This window comes from Pelmatolapia mariae, linkage group LG18 (genome assembly GCF_036321145.2).
Source record: "Pelmatolapia mariae isolate MD_Pm_ZW linkage group LG18, Pm_UMD_F_2, whole genome shotgun sequence".
NCBI classification, from domain to species: domain Eukaryota; kingdom Metazoa; phylum Chordata; class Actinopteri; order Cichliformes; family Cichlidae; genus Pelmatolapia; species Pelmatolapia mariae.
In genome coordinates, this window is record NC_086243.1 from 17,183,923 (window position 1) to 17,201,612 (window position 17,690).

Sequence of the window (17,690 nt, forward strand, 5' to 3'; positions counted from 1 at the left end):
TTATTTATCCCCTCTCAGATTTCATTTAATTAGATACAGACACCTCCTGAAAGCTAAATTGCAAGCTCATATTCCATAAAACACCCCCAACACAGTGATTACAGCTTTGTGAATTCAGACAATTTACTCCATCCCGATTTCTAATTACCGTTGGTCATAAAAGCCTACAGGCTAATGAGGAATGCCTGGTCCTCTAAACTGTACTGTAACTTGTAATCGAACCATGGTGAACACTTATAACGTCATTCGAGACCAATGAATTGTTCTCATAGGCTAATCAGCTTATTCTGTGGTGTATGTTTTAATTTTAAAATTGTCATAGATAAGTGTGATAAGGGTATTGACTTGTGACAAAGGTGGACGCTCTATAAATCGCTGTTGTAGACCTGATTGGTTAGAATTTACTAGATTTGCTTATGCTCCATCTGCTAGTCCATCTCTTCCAGAGCAACATGATCCTTGTCGGGTTTTCCAGGCAGCACTGTGCTAGCTGGGACTACTTACCAGAGCATTATTTTCACCTTTTCTTTTTTTTTTTTTCTTCTTTTCCCTGTCTCTCTCGCTCGCTCTCCCTGTGGTAGGACTGTGGGGGGAAGTTGTGCAGGGTATGGGGCCCAAACACTAGTCTTTTGCATTTGTCAGTGACATAACTGGCTGTCTGAATGCTGGAATTTGATCTCATTAGTTCTGCATAATATAATATACAGCTTGATGCTGTGTGGTGGTCTGTGCGAAGACGTCACTGCCAACAGCTATGTTTTCAGGTTGTGATCGTAGTGCTTATAACTGCTCATATCAATTTGGGCTTGGTTTCTGCTATTAGATACTAGAAATATTTGAAAGATAAAAATTTTATTTAATGAAAATTTTACTAGATAGTAGTAGTAGTAGTAGTAGTAGTAGTAGTAGCAGTTGGCCATGTACTAAGCATACTACATGTAGGGCTGCCACGATTAGTCGACTAGTCACGATTACGTCGACTATCAAAATCGTCGACGACTAATTTAATAGTCGTAGCTGTGTCCAAATTCAGGAACCGCTTCCTCCTGTGCCCGCATTTGTAGGCCGATTACGTTACAGCGACACGACAAAGACTGTCCAAATTCGAAGACTCCGACAAATGTGCCCTTCATTTCCCCAGATTTGAAGGATGGGTCGGGTGTATACTTCGTGGCCCAACTTATCCCAGAATTCATAGCGCGGCCCAGCTCAGTTTCCAACAATGGCGGCAGCTAGTTAGTTTTAATATTACTCTTATTATACTTTCTGGGTCACAAAATAAACATTTAACACAGGCGAGAATGTAGCTGTGTAAACTTCAAATATCTGCTCAGTTTATCAAGACACCACATATTTTCAAAAGCGCTCCGACGTTTTCGGAAACGTCTGTTACTCACCAGCTCAATAGCTAGCCGGGGTTCAAGGCTCACTAGAGCCGGTGAGAACACCGGACTCCCGGCAAATCGTTTTCAAACCCACTGCCGTCTTTCGCTACTCAGGTTAAATATGATATATAAGTCACTTAGATAACTTAAAAATGTTATTGTTTGGCTTTTTTTACTATTTTATTTGTTCCTGAGTAAATTGGTTTGGCTGAGATTAAAGTTATAGTTTTTACACAGCTGAATAAACGTCAAGCAGACAACTGATTATCAGAAGTGTGAGATGCTTGAGAATATACTCCGGTGTCCTGTTATATTTTAGATAGCAAGGAGCAGACGGCTGAGTTTATTAAACTCCACCGAAACAATCTGCAAATTTCATTAAAATTTAATAAACTATTATCTTGTCTTTATTTTTAGCTAGCACATACCTTAAACACTTAAAGCTGTAAGCTAATGATAGTTATATAAGAGCACATGCATGCTGGTGCAATAAGCTGTACGTTTTACGTCCAATGGATGCATGATCTGATTAGTCGACTAATCGCAAAAATAATCGGTGACTAGTCGACTATCAAAATAGTCGTTTGCAGCAGCCCTAACGACATGGTCATCTCATAAATGGTTTGATGCTCTTTTATACCTTTATACATCTTTAGCTGGTTATTGGTATGAACATGAGTTTTTTTTACATGTGTTCTTACCATATTGACCAGGTTTGAATAATATACATTCACTGGACAATTTGTTAGGTACGCCTACCCAGTGCTGGGTAAGAGCCCATTTTAGCTTTAGAAGATTTGGTCCATATTGACACAATAGCAGGACACAGTTGCTGTAGATTCTTCGTCTGCATATTTCTTATAGAGATATCCTGTTCTACATGAGACCAAAGGTGCACTTTTGGATTGAGATCTGGTGACTGTGGAGGCCACTTGAGTACTGTGAACTAGGGCTGGGCCATATCATACCCTTCACGGTAATACCGGTATAATGATGGGCAACGATAAGAAAATGAAATATCGCGATAGAATATGGGTAAAACGCGCATGCGCAGTGCCTTTGTTTTCATACGTACATGGTGGAAAAAGCATGGCGGCGATGGAGAATGAGAAGGGCGAAAGTACATCATTTTTGGTAGAGCATGCTAGCGGGCGTCGTTATTACCGTGTTTTTTGAAAAATATGGCACACTTAAAATCTGAAAATTGACAGTGCCCCTTATAATCTCGTGTGCCTTATGTATGAATTCTGGTTGTGTTTACTGACCTCGACATACTGTGCTTCAACATATTACCGTATTGTGTGTGTATAACCTCTTTTTAAGTTTTGTGGATATTATACATGGTTATGCTGAGGATCTGTCGGCCAATTTCCACTGGAAATGCCTTTTGGTTAAACTGTCAGCAAGGAATTTGCATTTGCACTGTTAAATTTTTATATAACTTTAATGCACATAAAAAACAGCTGCTTGTTTAAGTGAAAATACATTGATCTTTTTCTTTTGCACTAATAAAGTTGTGGAGTTGTAAAGTATTTTGTCTAGTGTCAATTATATCGTCAGTTATATCGTTATCGCAAATTTTCAAATGTATATCGTGATAAATATTTTTGGTCATATCGCCCTGCTCTACTGTGAACTCATTGTAATGTTCCAGAAACCCAATTAAGATGATTTTGAAACGTTCCTTGTTGTTCTGTTGAAAGTAGCCATGGTCAACAATAGAACTCGGACAGGCTGTGGTGTTTAAATGATGCTCAGTTTGATACTAAGAGGACCAAAGAGGGACAAGAAAATATCTTTCTCGTCATTAAAACCAGTCTGAACTGTTACAAGGCAGGATGGATCCATGCTTTCATGTTGTTTATACCAAATTGTGGTTCTGTCATCCAAATGTTGGAGCAGAAATCGAGACACATTAGACCAGGCAACATTTTTTCCCAATCTTTGTGAGCCTGTGCGAACTGCTGCTGTAGACCATCTGCCTCAAGGTTTGACATGTTATGTCTTCAGAAATGCTCTTCTGCATACATTGGCTGTAACCAGTGGTTATTTGAGTTAGTGTTGTCTTTCTATCAGCTGGAAACAGTCTGGCCATTCTCATCTGACCAATGGCATCAACAAGACAATGCATTTGATCAACAGTTTCTGGTATACACAGTCTAGGGCTGTGCTAATAATACCAGCATAATTTTTTTATGTGGTTTTTTTTTTTTTTTTTTTTTTTTTAAGTGTCATATCATGATATCATTACTATAGCAGCGTCCTACACTTATATTCCGTAATGCACACAACAATGAGGCACACCCAGACATGTCCGACAGGCAGACAGCCAGGTGTCCGGCTCTGATGACAATTTGGTAACAACTGAGGTCATTGAAAAAAAACCAACAAAGCACAGTACTTTAAAATTATTTGTGCGAAAGCTGGAAACGACAAACTTGTTTCACTACTTGAGCCAAAAAACACAGAGTACGACCAGGCTATGACAGAGGAGATGCTATCAGCTGGTGATGTACGACCCAAATGTAAACAAATGACTCACCCAAGCATCGTTGGAGCACTCGCTAGTTAGACTTCTTACAACAGGAAGAGCAAACGGTGGATGGGAATCACTGATGCAGTTACATATTGTTTAGCCAAGTAAATGACAGCAATTCAAATGGTGGAAAGGGAGGAAGGAAGAAGACATTTTTCATTTTCTATTATGTGGCAATACTGTGCAGGCTGCTGATGAACGACAAGTTATCTTAACTTAGATATTATTAAACTAAAGTGTAAAGCAGTCATATTATACTTAATATTTCCAGTGAAAATGCTACCTAGGCTAATTTTGTGCTTACATTTGATTTGCGCTGTGTCACTACTATTGTACTATAATGCTGCTGCTGGCAGCTTGTTTTAATAGATCCACACTTTAAATTCGATAGTCTGTTATCGTTGACAGCAAGTCATTGGTAAAGAAGAACTGAAAATGCCCTTTAGGTTATTTGTACTAGTAAGTGCTGTTACCTGCAAGCTACAGTCACCACTATAAAGCTCTTCAGTAATTTCTTTTTTTTTTCTCAGTATCCACTGAGATTAATTTAATTTTTATGCTCATCTTATTCTTAAAATAAATGTTGTTCCTTATAAGAGAACCAGATACCATTTTGCTGTAAGTCCACTGTGCATCCAGTGAAAAAATTAACACCGTACCCTCTGATTTATTTATTTATTTATTTTAAAGGGAAAAAAGTGTTGAAAAAATAGTGAATTATGAAAACAAATCAGAAAATGAGCTGTTCTGCTTGTGGCAGAGTTCCACTCATGTTTCATGTTGGGACATTATCTTATTTTCTCCTGTAAGCCAATTTGTTGCTTCTAGTCTTCCAAAAGCAATAAATGAGTAACTACAGACTGCTGTCTTTTGATCTTGCAAGACCAGAAGAGTCTCGTCATTAAAATATCAACATAAATCAAAAATCATCCAAGCTGTGCAAGCCACTCATCAATCCATCTGCTATACTGGGATCCAGGCTGTGACAATCTACTGTAATGCCATCATGCAGACCCTTTCCAGACAGTTGAAGCAGTAAGGCCAGTAAAGCAGACATCTCCTTCCACTCCCTGGTGACATCCAGCCGCTGATACCCTCATTTGTAACGATTTGCATAAAGACAAGCTGACTGCGACTTTTGCTATTGCTTTGTACTTAGCTACTGTTTGATTTTTAAAGATAACAAAATTAAAAACTGAAAAGTAAATTTGTTCAGAATAGCATTAAACAATTAAATTGATATAGAATAGTTACTGAGAGAGGCCATCCACCGTTCCTGATTACATCTACACCGACTTCCATATGATCCTGAACTACAGTAGTTGGTTCATCCTAGGCCATGTAATAGGCTATAACAGAGTTGTCTGTTAAAATGCAGTGTTTTGTTTCTACATTAAGTTATATATGTTTGACTCAAGCTCACAGGTAATTGTTTTTAGCCAAGGTTTGCTAGAGGCTTCTTCTGTCATTCCCCATGGAAGTCATTTAGAAGGAGGGGTTGATTTGGCATCTAGCCATTTGTGATTTTTCTCTCCAGTGACACTGAAAATTACCCACCCCCACCCCCAATCTCCTCCCTCACTTCCCACCCCCTGGATCCTCCTGAGTACCCTGGAGACATACTGCTCTCCTTTGGGCTGTGTTTGTTCTCCCCACTTAGCATGCTAGCACTCGGTGTTGCTATTTAATTTGTATCCATGACAATTATCCCCTCCACATGCTGCTTCCAAGATTAGGTTAACCGAGCTTGCGTTGAAGGGATGCTGACGCTGGCAGATATTTACATACTGTGTGTACAAGCAAGGTATGAGTTGGTGTGTCTGTGCGTATGAGTTGGCACACAACGCCTGTTTGTAAATGTACACGTGGTTGTCTGTTTGCTGACATGGCACATACAGTGAAATATATGAAAGCTGGAACTTTCTTTGTTAGAAAAGTGTGTTGATACTAAGGACTTCTTTAAAAGCTAACATTACACATATTATGATGGTTCATAGACAATCACCTTAAAGGGCTAGAGGTGAGAATTTTAGTTACAGTTAAACTGAGTAATCCAAAACCTGGTCCAGCGTGGTTGTATGTGGGGAAAATGGTTAGGTGTACAGATCTGAGAGGCTGTATTGATAAATAAATGCATTTCTTGGATGTCTGTTTTATTAAACAGCCCTCTTCAGATCATGCCAAAGCATCTTGGTTGGGTTAAGACTCTTTTCGCTATTGTTAAAAAAAGCATACATTTTATTTTTCAACTATTCTGTTGTGTATTTATCTGTATGCTCTAGGTCAATGTCTGTTTCACTATCCAGCTGCTCCCCAAGCTTCAGGTTATTGTCTGCTACAATAATATTCTGTAATTTCTTTCTTTTTTTAATTGCCTCAACACTTCCAGGATGTCAGTCCCCGAGGTTGCAGAGCAGTCTCAAACTTTCCATGTTTCACAGTGACCTTTTTAAAATTTGAGATGTGTATTTTTCTTTTTTTTAAATTTCTGCCCTTTCATTAATTTATTTCCTGTAGAGTTTTCTGCTGGTGTTTTACTTATTCTCTTGACCTCATGTTCAACTGCTTCAGCATTATTGGGCTCGGTGTGATTGGGGTATCTTTGCAGAACACCCTCTCCTCAAAAATTATCGCTAATCCTAAACTAGTTGTACACAATTTAAGAACATGCTGGCCTTAAAGGTACAGTAAGTTGTTTTTTTTGTTTGTTTTTTTTAATTTGACCTTTTTTCTTTTCTTTGTTTAAATTTAATAGAAAAAATTGTGGAATGAGCATCAACTTGTGGAAGCCACCATGTTACTTGACTACCTTGAATACAGTGACCAAGATGGTCATCGTCCTTCTGTCTAATTGGGTTTTATGTATGTGGATAGAGACCAGCCACTTACAAGTTAGTTTTAATTTAAAGATCACAAATAGCTCTTTCAAACTCTATATGACTATTTAACATTTGTACATGAATGCTTTCGTCATCTCTTTCTCATTGTGTCTTTCTCTTCCTTAACTACTGATCTGTCTTCTCCCTCATCTCCACCTCATCCTCTTCCTCCTCACCTCAAGCCTCATCTCCTGAACTGAAGTCAGGGCTCTAACACAAGAAAAGGTGCATAAATATAAACATTTATTCCAGATATTGTTGCAGTTAGTTATTGTGAGTAGCAAACTGAACAACAAACTAGCTAAACGACAACAGCTGGTTGTTGCATTTTGCAGCACTGACCGTGAATGGTTGCTTAGTATGACTGTCATACCATAGTGTATGACTAATTCATGCAGAAATCCAGGTAATTCCAAAAGCTTTACAAACTCTTTCTTTGAGTTCCCCCAAACCAGTAAGTGTAGATTAGTTTTTCTTTAACCAAATTCATCTTATGACAGCCAGCAACCATTCACTAACCAGTTGGGGTAATGCGGATTTCTTCCCTACTAACTGGTGGTTTCCAGGGGGTTACCAGCTAGTCTCTATACTGGTGTGACTGAGGGCCATTTATACTTGCTGTTGTTGCTCTCCTCTTGCTGAAAGTGATGTCACAATGGCTGGTGTGAGACACTTTTTGGTGTCGTTTCAGTTTGCTGTGCACCTCATGTGTCTTTTCTAACCTTGCGTTGGTCATGCAGCTGGTTTGAAGACACAGCTTATGCAGAGTTGGATGTTGCAATAGTGTGAAAAGATGAAACTTTCTGGAGGACAAATTGATTTCTTTGCTTCCTCTACATGTTTTGCCTCCTACTATATGAGGAGGTTTTGTCTGAGTGGCATCACCTATCATTCAGCAAGTCTGGCATGACATCAGCGCCAGTAAAACAGTGGCTGTGATGACGTCACTGTGATGCTACCATTGTGGTTACCATAAATAGGCCAATAGCGCCATCATCACTGAATTGCCCATTTATTTTCATTGCCTCTATGTTTTACCAGAGTTTCTCCTTGCAGCTGTAACACGAATATGTATGAAACACCCCACCAGTACCACCCTTTTGCCTTACCCATGACTTCAATGCCTCCATTAAAAATCAGTGAAAGCTATGACGATATTTAATTAATTCATGACTAAACCACCACTCCCCCGTCTCGAGGTGAAGTTGTGTAGTTTTAATGTCTTATTCCTTTTCACTTCCTCGGTTTCTTTGTTTTGTTTTGTTTTCTTACTCCAGGGGTCGCACCAGAGGGAGAGTTGTTGTGGATGAGGAGGACAGCATGGATGGGACTGAGATAACAGAGTCCATAGACCCTCAGGACACAGGTGAGACTTTGTTTTTGATCTTTTATATACACATTGGTTTTACTGAGAGTGATATATGACTTGAACCTGTACCCCAGGTAGCCTCATGCCGTGCTTTGAAGGGTATGTTAGTAAAGGTAGATGAGTCTCCTTCTCCTGGAGAAGGATGGATGAGAGCTTTTTCTTAGCACCCAGTGCCTTTTTTTCAGGGCTATAATTGAATGGGTTTAGCTTGAGCTGTGAAGCTGTAGTGGGTGTGTATTTTTTCTTCTCCCCTTACTGCTTCCATCTCTCCTCTTGCTCTGAGATTGGCATTGAGGTGCAGAGGGAAAGAGCCCAAGGCTAATGCCCTCTAAAAGCTTTTTAAAATCCCATCAGTCTCTCCAGACCCATTTATGTGCCTTTTTTTATGTGTGTACATCACATCATGTGACCATGCCTCCCATTCTGATACATTTCAGTGCCGCCCTGTTGCTGAGCTGAAGATAGTTGGAAATGTGACGCTGTCAATGACTTGCCTTTCTTCTGGTATCATTTACCTTAGAACAAACAAAGGCAATATTTCAGAGTTTAAAACCCTTCAACATTTTTTTTTTGTAAATGATGTTATGAAATAACCAAGCATTCACTTTGCCTTTTCAGTCTACCGCCATATGCACTTAAAACTCAGTGGTTTCCTCAGTGGCTCTCTGCCTCTGGGCTTTTGGCAAAATGAAATTTGTGACTCTGTGCAGTCTTGTCCTTAAAGTGATATGTGCTGAGGTCAAGCAGAGTATATCAGAGCCTTTTAAATGCATTGTTTATTTTGTCTGTCTCTGTATTGTTATACTTAGAGGTCACATAGCTCACATTTTCAATATACATTACCATTAAAACAGTGTGATTGCATCTAGGGAATGGGTAGAGAAATTAACGACTGTTAAAGTGATAAGCCTTGGCGTTATCAGTTTTGATTATGGTACTAGAGAGATTATAATGCTTCTTCTTTTTCTTTTTTTCATTCCAATCCCCCGAAAGAGACCCCTCTCTCTCAGATAGTGTGGGAGAGGCATGGAAAGCTGCAGTACTGAGCAGAACATACTTACTCTTGGTGACAATGGCAGCGATTTACTTTAAATTTGCTTTAAATTTCCCCCAATTCAATGCTGCCAGGGCTCGTTTCCGCAAGTTTGTGTTTTGAATGGCCAGGTGGAAATGTGTAGTCTGTCAAAACATCAAGAGTATAGTTTTTGAATGCCAAGGTTGCTCCTAATTTTACTCACCCTTTGGTCTATTATGTATACTAGCATCCTATGCCTACATAGTTGTGTTAAAGTAACTGATCCATTAGCATTGGTCAGAGTAGTACTGTCACCTATCAGTTTTTGTAATCTGATCCTACTTAACAGTAGGTCTGCACAGTTGATGAAATTTTAATCTTGGTCACAATTTTATTTTTGCAACAATTAAATGAACACGATTGATTGAATCTGAAAATGCTTGCTTCGCAAAACAAACATAAAGCGAAAGCAGCAAACGTGCCACTAAATCAGCGCCTAACTATATGCCTCCACTCTGGACAAGTGAATAAACATCTTACATGTCTGCAAAGATTATTATTTAATTGACAGGAATCTAACACAATGTAAACGTGAAACTCATACCCTGTTTTAAGTGCTGCTGCAGTTTAAAAAAAAATATATATATATATATATATATAAATACATATATATATATATATATATATATATATATATATATATATATATATATATATATATATATATATATATATATATATAAAAAACACCCAGCACGCCCCTACGGGCGGTTTATCCTTCAAGCTCGGGTCCTCTACCAGAGGCCTGGGAGCTTGAGGGTCCTGCGCAGTATCTTAGCTGTTCCCAGGACTGCGCTCTTCTGGACAGAGATCTCCGATGTTGTTCCCGGGATCTGCTGGAGCCACTCGCCTAGCTTGGGAGTCACCACACCTAGTGCTCCGATTACCACGGGGACCACCGTTACCTTCACCCTCCACATCCTCTCGAGCTCTTCTCTGAGCCCTTGGTATTTCTCCAGCTTCTCGTGTTCCTTCTCCCTGATGTTGCTGTCATTCGGAACCGCTACATCGATCACTACGGCCGTCTTCTCCTGTTTGTCTACCACCACTATGTCCGGTTGGTTAGCCACCACCATTTTGTCCGTCTGTATCTGGAAGTCCCACAGGATCTTAGCTCGGTCATTCTCCATCACCCTTGGGGGCATCTCCCATTTTGACCTCGGGACTTCCAGGTTATACTCGGCACAGATGTTCCTGTACACTATGCCGGCCACTTGGTTATGGCGTTCCATGTATGCCTTGCCTGCTAGCATCTTGCACCCTGCTGTTATGTGCTGGATTGTCTCAGGGGCATCTTTACACAGCCTGCACCTGGGGTCTTGCCTGGTGTGATAGACCCCAGCCTCTATGGATCTTGTACTCAGAGCTTGTTCTTGTGCTGCCATGATTAGTGCCTCTGTGCTGTCTTTCAGTCTAGCTTTGTCCAGCCACTGGTAGGATTTCTGGATATCAGCCACCTCCTCTATCTGCCGGTGGTACATACCGTGCAGGGGCCTGTCCTTCCATGATGGTTCCTTGTCTCCCTCCTCTTTCTTGGGTTTCTGCTGCCTGAGGTATTCACTGAGCACTCGGTCAGTTGGGGCCATCTTCCCAATGTATTCTTGGATGTTCGTTGTCTCATCCTGGACTGTGGTGCTGACACTCACCAGTCCTCGGCCCCCTTCCTTCCGCTTAGCGTACAGCCTCAGGGTGCTGGACTTGGGGTGAAACCCTCCATGCATGGTAAGGAGCTTTCTTGTCTTTATGTCAGTGGCTTCTATCTCCTCCTTTGGCCAGCCTATTACCCCAGCAGGGTACCTGATCACGGGCAGGGCGTAGGTGTTGATAGCCCGGATCTTGTTCTTACCGTTCAGCTGACTCCTCAGGACTTGCCTGACCCTCTGCAGGTACTTGGTGGTTGCAGCTTTTCTAGCAGCCTCTTCATGGTTCCCATTCGCCTGCGGGATCCCCAGGTACTTGTAACTGTCCTCTATGTCTGCAATGTTGCCTTCTGGTAGTTCGATCCCCTCAGTTCTGACTACCTTCCCTCTCTTTGTTACCATCCAACTACACTTCTCCAGCCCGAATGACATCCCGATGTCATTGCTGTATATCCTGGTAGTGTGGATCAGTGAATCGATGTCTCGTTCACTCTTGGCATACAGCTTGATGTCATCCATGTACAGGAGGTGGCTGACAACCGCTCCGTTCCGTAGTCGGTATCCGTAGCCAGTCTTGTTAATGATCTCACTGAGGGGGTTCAGGCCTATGCAGAACAGCAGTGGGGACAGAGCATCTCCTTGGTAGATCCCGCACTTGATGGTGACTTGTGCTATGGGCTTGGAGTTGGCCTCTAGTGTTGTACGCCACATCCCCATTGAGTTCCTGATGAAGGCTCTTAGGGTCCTGTTGATCTTGTACAATTCTAGGCATTCCAGTATCCAGCTGTGGGGCATGGAGTCATAGGCCTTCTTGTAATCAATCCAGGCAGTGCACAGGTTGGTCAGTCTGGTCTTGCAGTCTCGGCTGACTGTTCTGTCTACCAGTAGCTGGTGCTTTGCGCCTCTGGTATTCTTGCCAATCCCTTTCTGTGCCCCGCTCATGTATTGAGCCATGTGCCTGTTCATCTTAGCCAATATGATGCCTGACAGGAGCTTCCATGTAGTACTGAGGCAGGTTATTGGTCGGTAGTTGGATGGGACCGGTCCCTTCTTGGGGTCCTTGGGGATCAGGACCGTCCGACCTTCGGTTAACCATTCCGGGTGTCTCTCGTTAACTAGCAGCTGGTTCATTTGTGCTGCCAGACGCTCGTGGAGTGCAGTCAGCTTCTTCAGCCAGTAGGCGTGAACCATGTCGGGCCCTGGTGCTGTCCAACTCTTCATACTGGAGACCCTTTCTTGGATGTCTGCCACTGTGATTGTTACTGGACCCTGTTCAGGGAGGTCGCTATGGTCTGCCCTCAGATCCACTAGCCACTGAGCATTGCCGTTATGGGTTGCGTCCTTCTCCCATATGCTCTTCCAGTATTGCTCCGTCTCCAGCCTTGGTCGTGCTGTTCTCTTATTGTTCCCTTGCCACTGAGAGTACACCTTTGCTGGTTCTGTGGAGAACAGCTGGTTTATTCTCCTGCCTTCTATCTCTCTGGTGTACCTCCTCAAGCGGCTGGCCAAGGCTGTGAGTCGTTGTTTGGCAGTTTCCAAGGCCTCAGGTATGGACAGCTTGCTGTATTTCTTATGCACCTTCTTTGTCGCACCTTTCTGCAACTCCGTTAGTTGGCTAACCTCCCTCCGTGCTACTTTGATCTTGCCCTCTAGCCTCCTTCTCCATGGAGGGTACTGCCCCTTGTGGCTGTTCAACTTGTAGCCAAGCATCTCACTGATCACTGCTGCCGTAGTGTTATATATATATATATGTATGTATATATATGTGTGTGTGTGTGTGTGTATTTACTTATTTATTTTTTCTTTAGTTAATTTAGTTGAATAAAGAGGACCAATTTTAGTTTGATGCAAAGATTTGTACATTGGTACATTAGCAGAAATGTAGGACGACATGGATGTTAAAGCATTGTTATGTTTACGTGTGGCAACAGCATTATGTCAGTAATTGTGATAATTATCGTGCCCATAATTGTGCAGCCCTGCTAAACAGGATAACACAACTTTTTTTTAATTTAACAAATATAATGAGCTATTATCTAAAAATGAGGCGGAAAAACAACAATCAGTTTAATCAGTTGATGTCTTGTAAAAAATAATTGTAAAACATCCATTGCATATGCACTCAGTTATTAGTAGGGTAAGTAGTAGTAAGCCTAGTATGAATTTTGCCTTTTTTTAATTCCTTTGGATGACACAATCATTGTGGCATTAGCCTAATTACATGCCAATGAAATATTAATAACATTTTACATGGCCCAAAGTCTCAGTGAGAGGTACTGCTGGGAGTTGTTTTGTATGATTAGCAGAGTGAATTGAGGGTTTCGTCAATTAAATTAAAATTAAAAGCAGTCGTGATATGTCAGATAGGAATCTAGGATTGAACTTTTTTTATTCCCCCAAAATATTAATTCTAGCTACTTGAGATATTTTGACAGCCATGCCATCTCTTTTATTCCCTCCTTCTATTGTTATCACTATTCTGTACAAGACCTTGATGTTCCCACTGAGTTTACTGTAATCAGTGCTTGAGCATATGGTCCCCATATTTTACCATCCATCTTGCTAATAAAGGCTGTGTTTCTGACCTGGAGGAAAAAGACTAGAATATAACCAACCTGTCCTGTAACAGCCTGTGTCTGTCAGGGGCTGTATGCTAAACATGCAGTCATAATTGGCAGTGAATTGAGGAGCATTTACCAGCACAGAGGCAGATGCATTGGAACAATTCAGTGCTTAGCTGTTTCTCTACTCCCTAACAGATCTTTTCTCTTTTTTCCTTCCGTGTCTTTTTTATTTTTACCATCAGAAACACAAATCCAGCCGGTGGAGACTGTGGAAGTGACCAGTGAGGTGCCAGAGGAGGACAGGCCCTCTTCCCCTCTGGCCCAGAGCCCTCTAGCCGAGAATTCAGCAGGACCATCTGTCCCAACAAGTAGAGAAGTCAAAAGCAGGTTAAAAAAACTTTTCACTTTCCCAGAATCGCTGTTTTTGAGAAATAAAGAACCGTGCATGCATGTGTGTGTGAGACTCTGTGTGTACCTTTTTACTTTTTAAATTGTTTTTATGAATGAATAAGCACAGGTCTGGCACATACTAGACACATGCATGGATGGATTAGGTGGGAGTCATCAGCAGGTAGAGGCAGCCCTTTTCCTCCCAGGTGCCACTTTGTCAGAGGTTGTAATCAGTCTTCTGGCCTGTCTGTTCTATCGATGTTGGTGATGGAAAGCAGATCAGGAGCCTCTCCTGGGAACTTATTAACAGTACAATCTCAGCACTTAATGTGATAAATATTTGCTGCTTGCTTTATTACTCAACTTTCCAGCTCTTGGCCACTGTTCTGCTGCTTTTCTGTTTACCACTTTGTCTCCAAGATGGCTTTCTCACTTAAAATGTTGATTGTTAGCACATCCAAATATCTGTAGTATAACCGGACTTGTCTATCTGCCTTTTTGTTTTCTTTCTTTTTTAAAAAATTACGAGGTCTGTGTTACTTAAATACATTATAATTTTTACAAGTTGTCTGCTTATAGCAGTATGTGTTTGGGAGACTGTGTGTGTGTCTATGTGTGGTGATAGTCTGTCTGCTTTGCTTTGTGAAGTTTTATGTATATTGCAGCACAGACAGTCCCAGTGCCACAAGAAGGAGGCCTTAATTCATGGTGACATGTATGGCACTGTATTAAGTCACAGTAGGTATATATAATTAAACACCCTCTACCACCCATTTTCTTTCTTTTAGTGAGCGTCTCTGTGCCTTCTGTTACTGCGGTGGTCGTAGCCTTCTGGGTCAGGGGGATCTACAAGTATTCACCGTCACGTCTCAGCTTGAAGCACTCTTCAGCCACAAAGCTGATGGGAGCTCAACAGGCGATGGCAGCGATGGTGATAAAACTGCTCAGCCAAAAATGGCCGAGGAGACCACCTCAGGACAGAAGGAGAAGAAGAAGTAAGTAGGCCTGGCTGACACTGTTGTCACAAATAGTTTGGCTGCCATTGTTGGTTAGGAATAAGACACAATCTGTAATGCTTCCCTGTCATGAGTTAATGAGCTGCAAGAAATGAAAATTTGCTAACAGCTTACTTCATTGTTCTTTTTTGTCCTTGGCTTCTATACACTGATGTTGCTGTGAAATCTTGTGAAAGCTGTTAGTCTGATCAAAAAGATTTTTCTTTTAGTTGACTTGAATTTGTTATCCTGGTAATATGAAGCAGTAGTGGTGGTTAATATGGTCACACCTAACATACACACCCAACTGTCAGTATTCCCCAGGCCATGAGATGCCAGATCAGGCAAAGGTTACACAAGAGCCTTGTGTTTGTATGCACACACATGCAAATCATACAAATAAAAGACCCTCCCTGCGCTCAATTGGACAACTGCCTGATTTGTTTTGGTCCTTTGAAACCAGTTGGTTGTCTCTCTGGGTTCACAGTACTGTAATGGCCAGTGACAGCATTATGGGTTTGGCAACAGGCCAAGCCAACCAGTAGCTGGTGTGCTGTTTGTGTGATTGGTCATTGAGCCCTTAGCTGTGCCTCATGGAGGCAGATGATGGAATCCAAGGGAGAAGGAAATTATAGATATATCATAATATATCATTTAGACTAAAAATTAAGAAAAAAAAGAGATTAGGAGAGAATACCATTTCATATTTGCTAATAAAACTGTAAGGAATAGGTTCCCACCATGTTTCCAGAAACCCCCATCTTGATTTTGGCTGTTAGTTGTTTCCTGGAAATCCTTTTAAATGTTAATGCTCCCTCTCCACGTATTCTACATCCTATGCTGCTCAATAGTTGAAGCCAGGGAGTTGGAGAAACGCATCTCTTTCAACAGATTTTATGAGACAGAACAGCCAGCCTCTTGTGCACACGCTAAAAAAGATGGCCCTCCTTCCCGTCCTCCTCCTCTTCATCCACCTCCCTCCCCCACAGCTTTTTACTTGGACAGACATTTTTCCCCCCAGCTCATTCTCTGTCTTCATTTCTTTGCTTTTGTAAAAACGGCACATCATTCTCTACCTTTATGTCTCTGTCCTCAATTTATTCTCAAGTTGATTCAGGCTGTCCTTCTCTTGCATAGTGCATTTTTAAGCTGTTCTCTACATTAAAAAAAAAAATCTGTGCTGAGATTACTTTTTTTTTTTTTTTAAACCTTTTTCTTTGTTCCAGTGGGTCTGAAGGCTGCGAGGATGAGCCAGACCCAGCCAGTCGATTTTGGAACGAGCTTTCTCATGTCGGCCTTCCAGAAGATCTCAACGTCCAGTCTCTCTTCGAGTCAGGTGTGGCTAATGGACTCAGCCTATTTCTACATCCCATTTTTAACAGTATTTATTTGTACTTTTAATGGAGAGTTAACAAGTGTACATGCTTTATATGCTAATACTGAATTTGTCTCTGATTCAGTTATTTGTTTGTCACATCCGTCTTTAAATTGTAGGGCAATGCTGGGCACATCAGAGTTGTGCCTTGTGGTCCGACGGTGTTTGCGAGGGCGAGGGACAATCTCTGCTTAATGTGGACAGAGCCATTGACTCAGGGAGCACAAAGGTGAGTCAAGGGAGAACATCCGTGGACTAATGGGTGTTAACACCATCTTAATGTGTTGGGGCAGCAGGGGAGGGACTGATTCAGTGAAACACAACAAAGCTGATGGATCAGACTGGCTGGTAAAGGTCGGCCTGGCAGCGTGGATCTCTCAGCTGTGAAATGGAAAAGGTCACACCACTCAACAGGGCTGAGCTCTCATGGCAGCTTGGCTCCTAGCGGCAGAAGTGGTACTACTTAAAGAGCTCTGATTCTTTTTTCGCTGCCCATCGTGTGTGCAACCCATTAGTAGTGCTGCCACTTGATCTCCAAGTGGTTACTAGTACACACTCATGGAACTCAGAGAAATGGAATTGGGGTGAGGTTTTCTAGCCTGATCCATCAGGTAGCTGAAATGGCACTTTAAACAGGTGTCTTAATCCAAATAAACAGTTTCCCAAAAAGATACTAAAGATAAAATAATCCAGAAAGAAGAAGTGCTACACATCAGATCTGACAGGTATTCTTTGATGTGGCAGGTTAAAGTACAAAACAAAAAAAACATAGGAGCGAGCACCTTTCTGTGATGTGGTTTTATTTTTATTTTTTTAATGTGAAATCAGGCATTTATATCATTTATAGACCATTTAAACATTACGTTTGTTAGTGTTTAAGAAATGTGTTTTAGTTGGAGAAAAGGGAGGCATATTTTAAGATTGCTATTTTTCTCCGCAGCACTGTGCATACTGTAAGCGCCTTGGAGCATCCATTAAGTGCTGTGCTGAAGGATGTGCTCAACTCTATCATTACCCCTGTGCGGGGGCAGCTGGGACTTTTCAGGATATCAGAAGTCTCTCACTCTTATGCCCAGAACACATTGAATTGGCCACTCACAAATGTAAGTTCAGAAAAATTTGATGTGTCAACTCTATAGGAAAATAACGTAATGTATATTTAACAAAACTAAGACTAAATTGCATTGTATAAACTTTTCTTGCCTTCTCTTTTCATTCAACTGTCCACAGTTGTAGATGATATAAATTGCGTACTATGCGATAGCCCAGGGGATCTACTGGACCAGCTCTTTTGCACCAGTTGTGGTCTGCATTACCATGGGATATGCCTGGACATGGCTGTGACCCCTCTAAGGAGGGCAGGTTGGCAGTGCCCTGAGTGCAAAGTCTGCCAGACGTGCAAGTGAGTCACTTCCCCTCCCCTCTAAATAACGGTTTTCCCTACTTTGCACTTTGTTTTTTGTCCTTTTTGTTTACTTTTTT

At 41.4% G+C, this 17,690-nt stretch overlaps 1 protein-coding gene across 6 annotated transcripts in view; it reads left to right on the top strand.

The window, feature by feature from the left end:
* The window catches only part of LOC134616715 (histone-lysine N-methyltransferase 2C-like), an 85,461-nt gene that overhangs the window by 18,847 nt on the left and 48,924 nt on the right, over positions 1-17,690 (top strand). For all 6 annotated transcript variants that reach the window (XM_063461672.1, XM_063461673.1, XM_063461675.1 and 3 more), the window contains 7 exons: positions 8,078-8,166; positions 13,691-13,835; positions 14,627-14,833; positions 16,060-16,169; positions 16,328-16,437; positions 17,149-17,311; positions 17,439-17,610. In XM_063461672.1, the coding sequence (XP_063317742.1) occupies positions 8,078-8,166; positions 13,691-13,835; positions 14,627-14,833; positions 16,060-16,169; positions 16,328-16,437; positions 17,149-17,311; positions 17,439-17,610 (996 nt within the window). The remainder of the gene's footprint in view (positions 1-8,077; positions 8,167-13,690; positions 13,836-14,626; positions 14,834-16,059; positions 16,170-16,327; positions 16,438-17,148; positions 17,312-17,438; positions 17,611-17,690) is intronic.